Raw genomic sequence first — 13,055 nt, 5'->3', positions numbered from 1 at the left:
TTACTGGTTTTTACGTGTTTAGCGAACACTAGCGCTTAGTTCATGTTATTGGTGTATATGCTGTTGGCCAACACTGGTTCTAGTGTTTTGCATTGGCAGCACACTGTGCAGAGACCATTTCAGTTTCAAAACGATGTCGGTGGCCAAGAAGCACGTGTTGGGATTCTCACCGAACGGTGGCAAGTTCTTTGCCTTAGTTGATGAGAACGGCATACTACGAGTATGGGACACTGAGAACAATACATTGAAGCAGGAATTCACGCCGAATCTGCAAGTATCTGGTGGCTGTAAGGCGCTCACGTGGGTTACGGTTGCCGCATCGCGTCCCAAGAAGATTCGCAAATCGTTGCCACCTGGAACACTAATTCCAGAAAAGCTGTACATAGCTCTTGGAACGACTAAGGGTTTGGTTGTGCTCTACTCATTGGCCTCAGGAAACGTACGTTAGCATTCCAAATATTTTACACGCACATTTTAACCTGATAGCTATTTGTTTACAGATTGAACGCACTCTTGGTGATGATAGCCACAATGGACCTATTACGTCCATAGCCTATGACAACAATGGACATTTGTACACGGTGGGTACCGATTGTCGGGCTCTAGTTTGGTCCCTAGCAGAGGAGCGCCGCATTGGCGAGTGGTCAGTGGGGCCAGAGAAGCCTTTAAATATCACATATTTGCCCAAAAGTCGCACCTTAGCTATTGCCTCGCGTCAAATCAAGATCTATGACGTGGACACCAAAGAGCTGGTAGAAACGTGCACAGGACACTCGGGGGAAGTTAATTCCATTGGCAGTTTTACATACCAGAATAATGTAGAGTACGTGCTGACCACGGCCAAAATGGAGCGTATTATCTCGTTATGGAAGGTGAACAAGAAGGGACGCAACAAGGCATCCACCTGCACCCTGCTAATGGAAGATGTGGCTCACAGTTTGGCTTGCGAGGTGCGCGACGATGGACAGTTGCGTGTGGCAAGCGTTACACGCAATGGCAACATTCACATCTACCTGTTGAATGTGGAGAGGTAACCGCAACTGCTGCAAATGTGAATTGCAACATAATAATGTTCTATAATTTGTGTCTTTAGTTTGTCGTCTGAGAAGTATATTAAGCCCAAGGTAACGCTACAAATCGCTTCGGATGGAGCGGATACTGTGGAGCCAATCCTCGCAGTCGCTGCTCACTTTGTCTACGATGAGCAGCGTGCTCACGAGATACTCTTTGGCTACGGCACGCGCAGTCTGGTGACATTCGAAAAATACACGCCCAACTACAGCGAGAAACTCAATGTGATTGTACGAACGGATCCAAAGAAGTTGTACGCGAAGAAGAAGCGTAGCGATCAGAGTGGCACACAGGAAGCACTCAAGACCAAGATACCTATTGTTAGCAAAACGGAGGTGGAGTACAATAGTGCATTGCCCATTTCAAAGAAAAAGGTGCAGAACGATGTGCCCATGGAAGCCCGTTTAGAGAGCTTGACCATTGAGGCAAGCAAGCTGCCTGATGGCAAACTGCAAAGCCAAAGCAAGACGCAACTTTTAATGCAGGCATTGCACAGTCAGGATCAAACGTAAGATCGCTACAGCACGCATATTATAACATTATATTCAAAAATTCGTTCGCAGCATGTTGAAAGCGGTCTTGGACGCCAACGATCGGGAGACCATTAAGTTAACTTTGGAACGCTTGCCACTTGAGTACATAAGTCCTTTATTGAATGAGCTGTCCACAATGCTGCAGGGCAAGGCCGTCAAGTAAGCCGCATTTTAGGATGTAAATTGCAAATACTTATTCAAATCATTAACTTAGTGTTCGCTGTGCCTTGTTCTGGCTAAAATCGCTGGTTACGACACGCATGAGTGTTTTAATGTCCGAAGACAAAGAGGAATTGCGCGACAAGCTGGGAATCTGTCTGGGAATTGCAGAACATCGTTTGCATTGCATTACAGAGGCAATACAGTAAGTACATTTTAATTAGACATACAGCAATGTACACACACTTATTGCATGGACTTAGGATTGGGCATGGCCTTGGGTGCAGCTATAGTGCCGTGACGACTCTCGCAGATTTCCGCAAAGAAACTCAATTTAGTGTGCAGAATTGTATCAATGTAAAACCGCTGAAATGTCCTTGAGTTAATCGCACGACAGCCCAGCGCATAATATAAAGTCCGATAGCCTTCAAAGCGATAGGTAACCATGACGGGATAATGGTCTCGCAGCACACTCGAGACGGTGACAATAAATCGCACCTTGGCAACGGCCAACGGATTAGGACAACGTGGCGTGGGTCGCGAGAAGTGAGCATCGATAAAGTAGATGGATCCCTTGAGGGGCACATCATGACGTTTGGTATTGGTGAGGACGACACATTTGGTTTCCGGCGATAGTTGCCACTTGGCTATAAAATCACGAACCAATGGAATCATGTTACTATACTCAAAATCACCAATTGTCAGCCAATTGTGTATGGTTTCGCTTGTTTCGGAGTATTCACTTCTTTCTAAAGGCAATTCAAAAGTGTGCCGCGATTTTTTACTGCCAAGATGGCAGTATTCTTTCGGGCACTTGTAGCAAAATAGTCCACGAGGATCGGATTGTATAACGGCCCGGGCCTCGCAAATGGTGCCATTGACCATGTTTAGGATGCATTCGAGATCAGCATCATCGCAAATTGGCTTATTGCAGTTTGCTATGGATTCATGCAGAAACTCTGAATCTGGAATAGGAATTACGTTGAATGGTTGAATGAGAAGTATTTCAGATTCATCCTTTTCCAATTCAGTTGAGGACCGATCATTAGGATCAATCGATGGCGAAGAAACTATGTCGTCAGTCTTCTCCATATCGTCTGCTTTCTCCTTCCTGAATTTAGAACAATAGTGTTTAAATATGTATTTGTATTAATTCTGTTTAACTTTTTCAGAGTGTCGGGTCGGGTTCAACTTGTCATAAATCACATGAGACTCAACGCAAACAATCACTTGAATGAAGACGGCGTATTAATTGTTGATGACGATCAAGGTAAAACATTGATTGATCTTTTGTGTGTCTTGCACATTTATAATTTGGTCAACTACCCATTGTTTAGATGAGGTAAATGCATCCCAGATTACTGATAAAAACTGGAGTGATGTTGAGGATGAAGATATCAACACAAATCTCGTTTTGGACGATGATGATGAAGACAACGACGAAGACGAACAAATGGAAGCCGATGATGATGTAGCAGCCGATGTTGAGGATCTGGCAATGACACAAGATTCATCGGAAGACGATGAAAATGAGTCGGACACAGATGCATCTGCTGGTTAATAGAAGTCAACCATGTGTGACTGTGCAAATAGTTATCTAAATCTAAGACCAATTAAAAAAAGTTTTCCGGTTTTAATCCATAAATAGAAGAAGACATTTTGGTTTTATTTTTTTTTTTTTCAAATACATCTTTAATCCGCTTTCCGCTTTAGACCGGCATTTCTGTTTTCATATTTTAAACTACATCCAACAACATATAATGTGTAATATTGTAACTACCAATAGTGAGATTATTGCCAATTTGCAAACAGATGCTTTAACATAGAATTCCAATATGCATGCATATAATAATAGTACGTAATCATAGATATATTGTATGTAAATTTTGTGCCATAAACAATTTGGTAGCATTGATTATTAATAAGTAGACGATCCCAATTGGGCGAAGATGCCAATTATTCTTGTGGATTCGGTTGTGCCGGCTACCGCTTCTCCGGTTACAATAGTTATTTACTTCCAATTTGCTTTAATGAAACTAATAAGCCCATTAGTCGAGCTATCGTGTCCGGTGACTTCTTCGCAATGATCAAGTTCTGGCTCAATGGCCTTGGCCAGCTGCTTGCCGAGTTCAACGCCCCATTGATCGAACGAGTTGATGTCCCAAATGATTCCCTGTACAAATATTTTGTGCTCATAGAGTGCTGTTAAATAAGAAATAAATATTCAATTAATATATTCAATAATGCTTTAAGAAGCTTAGACTACTTACCAATCAATGCTCCCAATGTGAATGGTGACACTTTCTTAACAACAATTGAGTTTGTGGGGCGGTTGCCAACAAACACCTTATGCGGCAGCAAATTCTCCAACTCATTGCCACACACACCAGCCTTGGTGAGCTCCTCCCGTGCTTGCTCGGCTGTCTTGCCCATCATCAATGCTTCGGTTTGAGCCAGGAAATTTGAAAGCAAGATCTTGTGATGCTTGCCACCGGAAATTGGATTATGGGTCTGCGCTGGCGCAATGAAATCGCATGGAATTAGGCGTGTTCCCTGATGGATGAGTTGGTAGAAAGCGTGTTGGCCATTTGTGCCAGGTTCGCCCCAAACAATTGGTCCAGTGCTATAAGCAACATTCTTTCCAGATTTGCTGACAAATTTTCCATTGCTTTCCATGTCGCCCTGCTGGAAATACGCCGCAAAACGGTGCATATACTGATCGTATGGCAGCAAAGCGGTCGTCTCGGCATTGTAGAAATTCGAATACCAAATGCCTAGCAAGGCGAGAATAACAGGTGCCTACAATAAAAATAATTAAATAATTAAACACTTGATAAGAGTTACCTACGTAATGCCAATTGTTGCCGGCAAAATATTAAAAAAGAAAGTAATACTTAAACAATTATTCATAATCGTTGCTGACCTACTTTTTAAATTAAAATATATCGGAATTATGAGATTTTCTATTCAAATGCTGAATCGATTCGCGATACACACAACAATCACTAAGAACGAAAGCTCTTCAACTATTGTTATCAATTTAAACATACTTTTAGAAAACTACAACTTTCAAACAGACGGAGCTTAAATAGATAGTATAATAATACACATCGTGCCAACTTACATTTTTATCCAAAGGAGCCGATTTGAAATGATTATCCATGAAATGGGCGCCATCGAGCAGTTGTTCAAAGTTCTCGAATCCGATCGACAGGCAAATGGATAGACCAATGGCTGACCATAAGGAGTAGCGTCCACCAACCCAATCCCAGAATCCAAACATATTGGCACTGTCGATGCCAAAACCGGTTACCTTCTCCTTGTTAGTGGATAGAGCCACAAAGTGCTTGGCCACTGCATCATCCTGGAATTGGGCATTGTGATCAATGAATAGAATGTGGTCATCAATGACTTCAATGTTTACTTACATCCTTTGTGTGTTCCAGCAGCCAAGACTTGGCCGATGTGGCGTTCGTGATGGTCTCCTGAGTGGTAAATGTCTTCGAGGCAATGATGAACAACGTGGTCTCATAGCTGACCTTCTTCAGCACTTCAGCCATGTGCGTGCCGTCGATATTAGACACGAAATGTGAGCGTAATCCCTTGCCGTATGGCTTGAGGGCTTCGGTGACCATCAGTGGTCCCAGATCAGAGCCACCAATGCCAATGTTAACTACATCAGTGATCTGTTTGCCAGTGCAACCGCGCCAAACACCTGAGATCACCTTGTTGGTAAACTCTTTCATATGAGCCAGCTCAGCACGCACATCTTGCATCACGTCGTGCCCATCGAGAACAACGGCATCAGCGCTACGATTACGCAATGCGGTATGAAGGACAGCACGATTCTCCGTGATGTTGATGTGCTGGCCAGAGAACATGGCTTCACGAGCGGCCTCAACGCGACGTGTTTTTGCCAGTTCCAAGAGCAACGGCCAAACATCGTCGTTGATGCGATTCTTCGAATAATCCAAAAGAATTTCACCATCATTGGGCGTCGCCAGTCGCAAGCTGTCAACAAGATAAATTGATTATTTGACAATTGACACACTTGAGCAGAAATCAATTTGTTTGACCTTAAAGCGCGAGTATTAATTGTCCGACGATAACAGCGAACGAAAAAAGGTCGTTACTTTGACCTTATGCAAGGACAAAGATTTACAGATAACTTTCAAATAATTTCACATTCTAATGTGTTTTAGCTATCATTATAAAATGCATAGATGGAATGTTTTTATTCAATTGCTTTCTTCCTTGTTGTCGTAACATAAAATTTGCTATAAATATTTAAGTTCGATTCGGTTTGATTTGCTTCGTTGTCGATGATGCCGCATTGTCGACGTCACAGTATCGACGTCGTCGATATGTTCGTAATTAATCGAAAGTATCATTCAACTCGATTGTATGTACATATGTATGTACAATCATACGGACATACATTTTACATGACCGTGAAAATTCGCAATAAATATATGTATATGTATATGTTACGTACCTGAATTTGGAAAACCGCTTGGGATCAGCACTGAACAAATTCTTAATGACTAGCTCTTGGTTGTGAGCATTGTAATATTCCTGTATCTTCTTGAAGATAGCCTCTTGGTTGAGAGGGGGCAATGTACCAGCCATTTTCCTTATACAGAGGTTTTATTAACACAACTTAATACAAACAACGACCAAATACAACTGTTCGCGTTCAACGCAACTACACTTTACTTAAATATGATTGATACACTTTCTTGCTTAACCGAGCACAAACGATTTGATATCTCTTGGAAGCGGGTAGCAAAACAGCCCACTACAAAACACCGAAAAGCCGCCGTTGTTGAACGAATAGTGAAGTGATGGTACCGTAATGGTCGTCCTTTTCCACCCACCAGCTGGAAAGTCTTTACCTTCAATGTCAAATGAAAAACAACCGACAGTGTTGCCACGCTGTAATATTTCGCTGTTATATTTTAAAAAATGCTTATAAAATTTTGAAAGATTGTTGCTTATCCAAACAGTTTCGACGTCAAAATCGTGACTATGTTTTATTTCAAAATTCTTAAGGGAAATAACTCAAATTTTAAAATTTAAACTAAATGGCAGCCCATTAAATTTAAGTGCTGCCAGTACCGTGAAATTTGTATTAAAAATAAGTACAAACATGTATGAAAATAGTCTGTAATTTTTTTTCTCGAATTTGCTTTAATTTTTTTTAGGAATTAGGTCAGAAATGTAGTAAATATATTTCGAATTTGAAAACGACTTCAACAAATCGTATCGTGTGCGTAAAAACAACAAATTCGTCCAACATTCCGTCGTCTCGTGTATGGCCACCATAGAGCATATGAACAACCCAACACTACAAAGATGGCGACGCGCTCGCTACTTGTTAATTAACAGAGCTGAGCAAGTTGTTTTTTTTTTGTGTCTGAAAAGTTTAAAGGCTTGCAATCAAATGTAATGTAAACAAAATATGCAATACTTGCAATCAAAAAATGTGCACAACGAATTCATAATGAACTGCGCAAGTGTACGAGCTGCTTTAAAAACGCAAACCGAATGTCAAGTGAAACTAATACAAACATTGCAAACGCAAAGGTAAATGAGCAACAAGTATCTGTATTTTCAAATCGTATGTTTTGCTCGCAAAATTGTTAAAAAAATATGATGGCAATGGGCACTAACAGTTGTTGAAACTGCTTAGATTATGCCTAAAGAATGTGGTCGTATAAAAAGTATAGAAATTAATTCTGGCTTCGTAGTGCACACGTAACCTTGTGAATGCGCGTAATTCGGTAGCAGAAGCAACAGAAGCAGCAGCAGTGAGTGGAAGAAGCACTGGAAAAGTGGAAGTGGAAGCGGAAGCCAAAGAAGAAATAATATTTATCTCGAAGAATATTTCAGAGTGAATTAAAATAGTGTTATCGATTTATTTGCAGCTTACCATAAATAAGACGTCGGGTACGTCAGCTATAAATAGTAGTAAAAACAACATGGACACAACTGGTGGCCACAGTGCTTCCAGCAGCAGCAGCAACAACAGTTGCAGTTCTAGCTCCAGCTCAAGCACCACAAGCAACAGCAATGGCAACACGCGCATTGCCGATGGCTGTCCGTGCTCCACAGCAACTGGGATTCATCACAACGAACAGCCACAAACGAAGAGGCAAAAGATCGATAAACAAATACGTTTAGTAGGCGCTAAAGCACCTCCTGACATACTGGATGTGACCGATGTGATGGACGCGAATGGCAACAATAAGAACCATCATTTGTGCTCGTCACTGTCCTCGTCCTGTTCCACACACTCGCTGTCCAGCAGTACCAACAATTCGCCCACAACCACACCCTGTAATTCGCGCGCAGCTTCCTATGCCCAACTTTTAGTCAACAATATCTTGCCACAACAAAGCAGTGAAGCAATCACGCTTGTCCAGGATGAGGTGGATCGTGCGACGCAGCTGTCTGAACTGTTGATTGCCACCAGCAGTGGTGGACCTGCCATTGTCACCGGCTGCGCATCTTCGTCGACCGCATTGGCCAGCACAATGACAACGACAACGGAAACGTCAACAAAAAGCCTCGCAGCCGTCGATGACATGCTAGAGTTTGAGCAGTCGCTAACACGACAATGTCTTTGTGGTGTCTCGGAACGTACGCTGCGGAAACCCTTTCAGTCGCACTATTCCCACGATACAAATGGCCAGAAGCGCATAGCTTATCTGCGCGAATGGCCCACCAACAAATTGCTGCAGTTCCTCTCAAATCTGCAGCTGCTCTTCGATATATATTTGAAGCAGAATGCCAAGGGCTTCATATGTACCCGCATTATGGATGTGTGTGATGCATTGATACGCAACGATCATAAATTGATCGATGAGATTATTGTTTTGGCTGGCTATAACAATTCGTATGTGCAATTTCTGGCGGGACGTGTGCTAGCCGCATTTCTGGTGATTGCAAAGCAGGAGCTCAATGATGAGTGGTTACAAAAGATTGTCGATCAGCTGTTTAACTACGAATTGCTAGATAAAACCGCCGTTCAGAAGATTCACTTTAGTTTAGACATAATCAAACGGATTGTGGAATGGAAAGACGTTGAACTGCATCCGCTGGACGATGATTATGCGGCAGCAGCAAACTCTGTTCCAGCCTCCGCAGATGCTTCCGTTAACTATATGCATTTCCCTGTGCAGGATCAACCATTGGCCAACAACTATTTCGCCCTGCAATTTCGCGATACTATTGAGCCTGACGCGGGAGATGCAGATGCGGATGTAGACGTGGATGTTGATGTGGAGGAAAGGCGGCAGTTCAACGAGATGAACGATCTGTATGAGAATAACAGTTCAACGGCCAGTAATACGACCGCTAATTATGTTCCACCAAATGGTTGTCATGTTGTCGCTTTGACCGATTCCGAGAGTTTTGATACAACACATCTGAAGTGCGTGACCATCCAGAAGTTGGAACACAAATGGCCAACGCTGGTCAAGAACATGTCCGAGCTAATGGCGCCCAATCATCAAGATGCCGCCGAGCATTGTGTGCTCAACTTTCTGCAGCTTTGGGAGAACATCATATCGGTCAAGGCGAATCTCTCCATAGACGAGACGCGGCCTTTCTATGCTCAACTAGATAAATTCGAGCTATTACTCAACCAAAATTTGTCGTGCACCGTCTACAAGCAAATGCTGTGTCTGTTCAATGAGGCACTGTGCTATGGCTCCACACTGGCGCTGCAGGACATGCTGCCGGAGGAGACGTGCAAGTTGGCGCATCAGATTGTCTGTCATGTGCGCAATCCGCGCATACTCGAATCATTGCCACGTCGTCAGCCTGAAAACATTGTTGGCCTAATAGGTTACAATGGTGCAACTGTTCAATATGTTAATGGATCGCTACGCACCTCGATTCAGAACAAGGACGATGCGACGAGCGGTGAGGCAGCATTAGACCTGGTCGAAATGGATAAGACGTTGCTGCAAAAAATGGTGCTCTTGGTGCTCAAGTCTATAGCTGTTACTGTTAAGGAGATTCGCAGTGATTCATCTGATTCATCGATCGACTCCACAGATTACGATGCATTCCAGGACATATTGGTCATCGAACTTTCCATACGGGACGTGCTCAGCAAATTGGAAACTTTTATCAAGCAGACCCTGCAATTTCATCCGGAATGCCATTTTAGTAAAATATTAATTCATCTGTTTGATGATCAGGATGACCATTTGATCGAGGCGATGGTTTGCACCCTGGACGTCACATCGGGCATTTCATTTCGCAACAATGCGTTCCCACAGCTGGTTGCCATGCTGAATCCTGTATATACATTTCTTGAATTCCTCAAAATGACATCGAATAGCTCTGATCTGCTGCTTGATCTGTTGGTCAGCAACGAGACGTGCTTCCTGCTGTATTTACTGCGTCTACTCAAATACATACGAATGAACTGGACAATGTTCGTGCACAGCTGTCACACCTTTGGCATGGGCAACGCCATGCTGGACGAGGCCATGGGCGTGCTCATCCGCCTGCGCTTGCAAATATCCAGATTGGTGTCGCGGCAATTGTATCCATACGACATCTCGCCGGTGCTACGACTATTGGAGAGCTGCGAGAGCCTCTACGAGGGCAATGAGCTTAGTTAAAGATTAAAGTTAATACACAGAAGAGATACAAATATATATATATATATGTATATATGTATATATATTATTGATATATACAAATACACATATGTACGGTATGGCGTGGAAGCAAAACGCCTTATACAATTAAAATACGTAATTTATTTTTGTATTAAATTGAATAGGAGAAAACTAGCACAAAATTCGATAAGGTTTTTGTAGATTTGTCACATAATAATTATGAAATAGTATACATTAATATATACATATATTTATATATAGATATGTGCACTGATGCTGATCAATTACTCGTACTCCGAACATGCATAGACTTATTTTTATTTATCTCAATCTAAATCTTAAGACATTCCACTATAATAAAAGAGCAACACTTTTAAAATCTTACAAAACCTGCGCAGATGAATAATATGTATATTTAGCATTAATATTAACTATTAATAAAACTTTAATTTTATTTGTAATTGTAAGTGTATATCACCTGTTTTTGGAATTTGCCAACCGAATTCCAAACAAAACCAAGCGATTAACGTAGACTAAGATTGTTTTAAATCTTGCCTTAAGTAGAATATTAGAAGTAGTTCTGGTTAATACGGCTCATCTGTGCAATTAATTAAATGTGTGTATATTATAATTTAATAATTGCATGAGCGTGCTATAATAATAACGTATTTCGTTTCGTATTTCTGCAAAAAATGCCTTAGTAATTATATTACACTTATTAATTAAAAGCAACGAAAACAAAAACGTAAACTAGATATGTTCAACATTTCATTTTTGGCATTCGAGTTTTGAGATTTAAATTCGTTAAATTGCATTCTTTTTTACTTTCTCACTCATCCCTGACGGTTTAATGACGGTTTATCATGCGAACTCGCCGCTTGGCATCTGGCGTTGAGGTCGAAATCGTGCCCGGTATCGTTGTGTTTATGTCTTGCAGACTGCCAAGACTTATAACGGAGCCGCGACGGGCAAGCTCGGGATGGACAATTGGCGACATGTTTATGGTCTGATAGTTAATGCTGATTGGAACCGATAAGCGGCGACCTCTTTGCAACTCTGGAGAGGTGGAAAATCAGTTCTAGTTTTATGTTTCTGCAATTCGGCAAATGAATTACCAGTAGGATATTTGTTTGGCGCTTGATAAGTCCTCGATGCATCACCAATTGAGATCTGCTTTCGTATCTTGAGCGATGCACCATTTTCTTGTTTACACCGATCCAGAGATACCGAGCGGACTTCTGAAAAAATGTGCTGTCTACTTTGCAGCGGAGCAACTTCATCGTTAGCAGAAAGAGAGTAAATTAGAGAATCGATATGATATCAGTACGGCAATGGTAAGATAAACAGCAAGAAGGAAATAAAGATTAAAACAGAACACAAATCCATCTAGGTAGAGTACTTTGTAAAGTCATCACAGGAGTGCAGAAAAGAGTTTTATTCTTGTTATATTTAATTACAAGTTCATATAAGGTATTTTGTATATAGTAGTTAGTATATAGGCACATAAACACACCATTCATAGACATCAAGACTTAAGATTAGGTATCTAGTAATACAGGAGGTGAAGTAAATATAAATATAAATACAAATACGGGTAACAATTGACTGTATAGAAGTGTATCCGTGTGTCGGATAGAATTATACACAGATTTGTAGATATGTTTTACAGCTATTTGGACAGTAAGAGTAAGTGAGTCGAGTATACGAGTATTTATATTTAAAAAGATTTAGTTGTAGTGTAGTTTCACAACACATATTACAGTTAAAATTCATATTTGATCTCGTAAGAGTTCGGTTTTGTTCCCTATTCAAAAAGCATTTAGTTACATTTTTGTGGATCCTTCTACTTTTTTGTTATTGTTTAAAATTTTGGCAAACTTTTTGTTGAAATACCTTTAGATGCCCGCCGATCCAAGTGAGCGCTTCTCTGGTCTTTCTGTGCATAGGATTGCAGGGAACAACGACGCAATCTCTTATCCCCCTTGCTCTGTTAAGAAAGAAAAATAATCATATATTAAACAAATCTTTAAAAATGAACGTATTGAAAGCCTTTTACCGATTTGTAATGCTGATTGATGTCAGATGCGGCTTTTAGCAAGAGATAAATAAATACTAAAGCAAATAAATAGATAATCGGTTCTGCTGTATTTGACTTTTTGGCAATATCCCTCTTTCTGTGTGCCGCCAAAGTTTTGCTTGGCCTTGAACCAGTCGCAAGACCATTCCCATTTTTTAAAATTTTTAATTTTTGCCTTTTAGACGAGCGACGAGAAGTCTGTTCTTGGATTGAGAATATTTCAAGTTTTCGGCACAACGGCGGCTCTTCAAAATTCCTTTCCTCGGGTGGAAAAACATAGGGCTCTTGCGAATCACTTTGCTTGGAAATTTCGACGGCATCAACGCCAGATTTGAAGTAGTAGACATAGTTAATCTGGAGTCCAGCGATCATTAGATATATGGTAGAAAGCACAACAAGTATGCCCAGAGGGACCACATGATGATTGTTGCTTGGTCTTCTTAGTTTTCCATCCCGAACCTTGAGCTTATCATCACTCCAAGTTTTGTTCAGCGATTCCGTTTGCATTATTGTTAATATTCAATTAATTCGTCCCGCGAACTGCAATATAATATTTTATTTGCACTCAAATATGTA

At 41.1% G+C, this 13,055-nt stretch overlaps 5 protein-coding genes across 5 annotated transcripts; 2 read left to right on the top strand and 3 right to left on the bottom strand.

Annotated features, from left to right (window-relative positions):
* Nucleotides 1-55: 55 nt before the first annotated feature.
* Nucleotides 56-3,416, top strand: LOC133844732 (WD repeat-containing protein 43). Its single transcript, XM_062278882.1, has 7 exons — nt 56-439; nt 501-1,030; nt 1,094-1,579; nt 1,635-1,763; nt 1,819-1,968; nt 2,936-3,033; nt 3,101-3,416. The coding sequence occupies exons 1-7, from the start codon at nt 134-136 to the stop codon at nt 3,322-3,324; spliced, it is 1,923 nt and encodes a 640-aa protein (XP_062134866.1). The 5' UTR covers nt 56-133; the 3' UTR covers nt 3,325-3,416.
* LOC133844743 (uncharacterized) lies at nt 1,948-2,932 on the bottom strand. Its single transcript, XM_062278896.1, has one exon. The coding sequence runs from the start codon at nt 2,853-2,855 to the stop codon at nt 2,010-2,012; it is 846 nt and encodes a 281-aa protein (XP_062134880.1). The 5' UTR covers nt 2,856-2,932; the 3' UTR covers nt 1,948-2,009.
* Nucleotides 3,417-3,607: 191 nt separating the features above from the next.
* Nucleotides 3,608-6,644, bottom strand: LOC133844734 (glucose-6-phosphate isomerase). Its single transcript, XM_062278885.1, has 5 exons — nt 6,259-6,644; nt 5,192-5,774; nt 4,888-5,127; nt 4,034-4,562; nt 3,608-3,965 (listed from the first exon to the last, which is right to left on the bottom strand). Exons 1-5 carry the CDS (start codon nt 6,390-6,392, stop codon nt 3,775-3,777), a joined length of 1,677 nt encoding a protein of 558 aa, XP_062134869.1. The 5' UTR covers nt 6,393-6,644; the 3' UTR covers nt 3,608-3,774.
* A 164-nt stretch (nt 6,645-6,808) lies between these two features.
* On the top strand, nt 6,809-11,127 carry LOC133844729 (protein lines). The gene is made up of 2 exons (XM_062278880.1): nt 6,809-7,349; nt 7,691-11,127. Exons 1-2 carry the CDS (start codon nt 7,311-7,313, stop codon nt 10,400-10,402), a joined length of 2,751 nt encoding a protein of 916 aa, XP_062134864.1. The 5' UTR covers nt 6,809-7,310; the 3' UTR covers nt 10,403-11,127.
* LOC133844740 (uncharacterized) lies at nt 10,784-13,014 on the bottom strand. Its single transcript, XM_062278891.1, has 4 exons — nt 12,459-13,014; nt 12,296-12,389; nt 11,518-11,676; nt 10,784-11,458 (listed from the first exon to the last, which is right to left on the bottom strand). Exons 1-4 carry the CDS (start codon nt 12,984-12,986, stop codon nt 11,250-11,252), a joined length of 990 nt encoding a protein of 329 aa, XP_062134875.1. The 5' UTR covers nt 12,987-13,014; the 3' UTR covers nt 10,784-11,249.
* Between the last annotated feature and the right edge of the window lie 41 nt (nt 13,015-13,055).

Source organism: Drosophila sulfurigaster, chromosome 3 (assembly GCF_023558435.1).
Source record: "Drosophila sulfurigaster albostrigata strain 15112-1811.04 chromosome 3, ASM2355843v2, whole genome shotgun sequence".
In the NCBI taxonomy this organism is placed as follows: domain Eukaryota; kingdom Metazoa; phylum Arthropoda; class Insecta; order Diptera; family Drosophilidae; genus Drosophila; species Drosophila sulfurigaster.
This window is presented reverse-complemented; position numbering and strand designations above follow the sequence as displayed.

Coding starts and splice junctions, on each gene's coding strand:
- LOC133844729 (XM_062278880.1), top strand. CDS start 7,311: ATGTCAAGTGAAACTAATACAAACATTGCAAACGCAAAG. Junction 7,350..7,690: donor CAAACATTGCAAACGCAAAG/GTAAATGAGCAA, acceptor ATTTATTTGCAG/CTTACCATAAATAAGACGTC.
- LOC133844732 (XM_062278882.1), top strand. CDS start 134: ATGTCGGTGGCCAAGAAGCACGTGTTGGGATTCTCACCGAACGGTGGC. Junction 1,764..1,818: donor CTGCAGGGCAAGGCCGTCAA/GTAAGCCGCATT, acceptor TCATTAACTTAG/TGTTCGCTGTGCCTTGTTCT. Junction 1,969..2,935: donor TGCATTACAGAGGCAATACA/GTAAGTACATTT, acceptor TAACTTTTTCAG/AGTGTCGGGTCGGGTTCAAC.
- LOC133844743 (XM_062278896.1), bottom strand. CDS start 2,855: ATGGAGAAGACTGACGACATAGTTTCTTCGCCATCGATTGATCCTAAT.
- LOC133844734 (XM_062278885.1), bottom strand. CDS start 6,392: ATGGCTGGTACATTGCCCCCTCTCAACCAAGAGGCTATCTTCAAGAAG. Junction 5,775..6,258: donor AAGCGGTTTTCCAAATTCAG/GTACGTAACATA, acceptor TCTTGTTGACAG/CTTGCGACTGGCGACGCCCA. Junction 4,563..4,887: donor CGGCTCCTTTGGATAAAAAT/GTAAGTTGGCAC, acceptor TTTTTATTGTAG/GCACCTGTTATTCTCGCCTT.
- LOC133844740 (XM_062278891.1), bottom strand. CDS start 12,986: ATGCAAACGGAATCGCTGAACAAAACTTGGAGTGATGATAAGCTCAAG. Junction 12,390..12,458: donor TCAATCAGCATTACAAATCG/GTAAAAGGCTTT, acceptor CTTTCTTAACAG/AGCAAGGGGGATAAGAGATT. Junction 11,459..11,517: donor GCCAAACAAATATCCTACTG/GTAATTCATTTG, acceptor CCACCTCTCCAG/AGTTGCAAAGAGGTCGCCGC.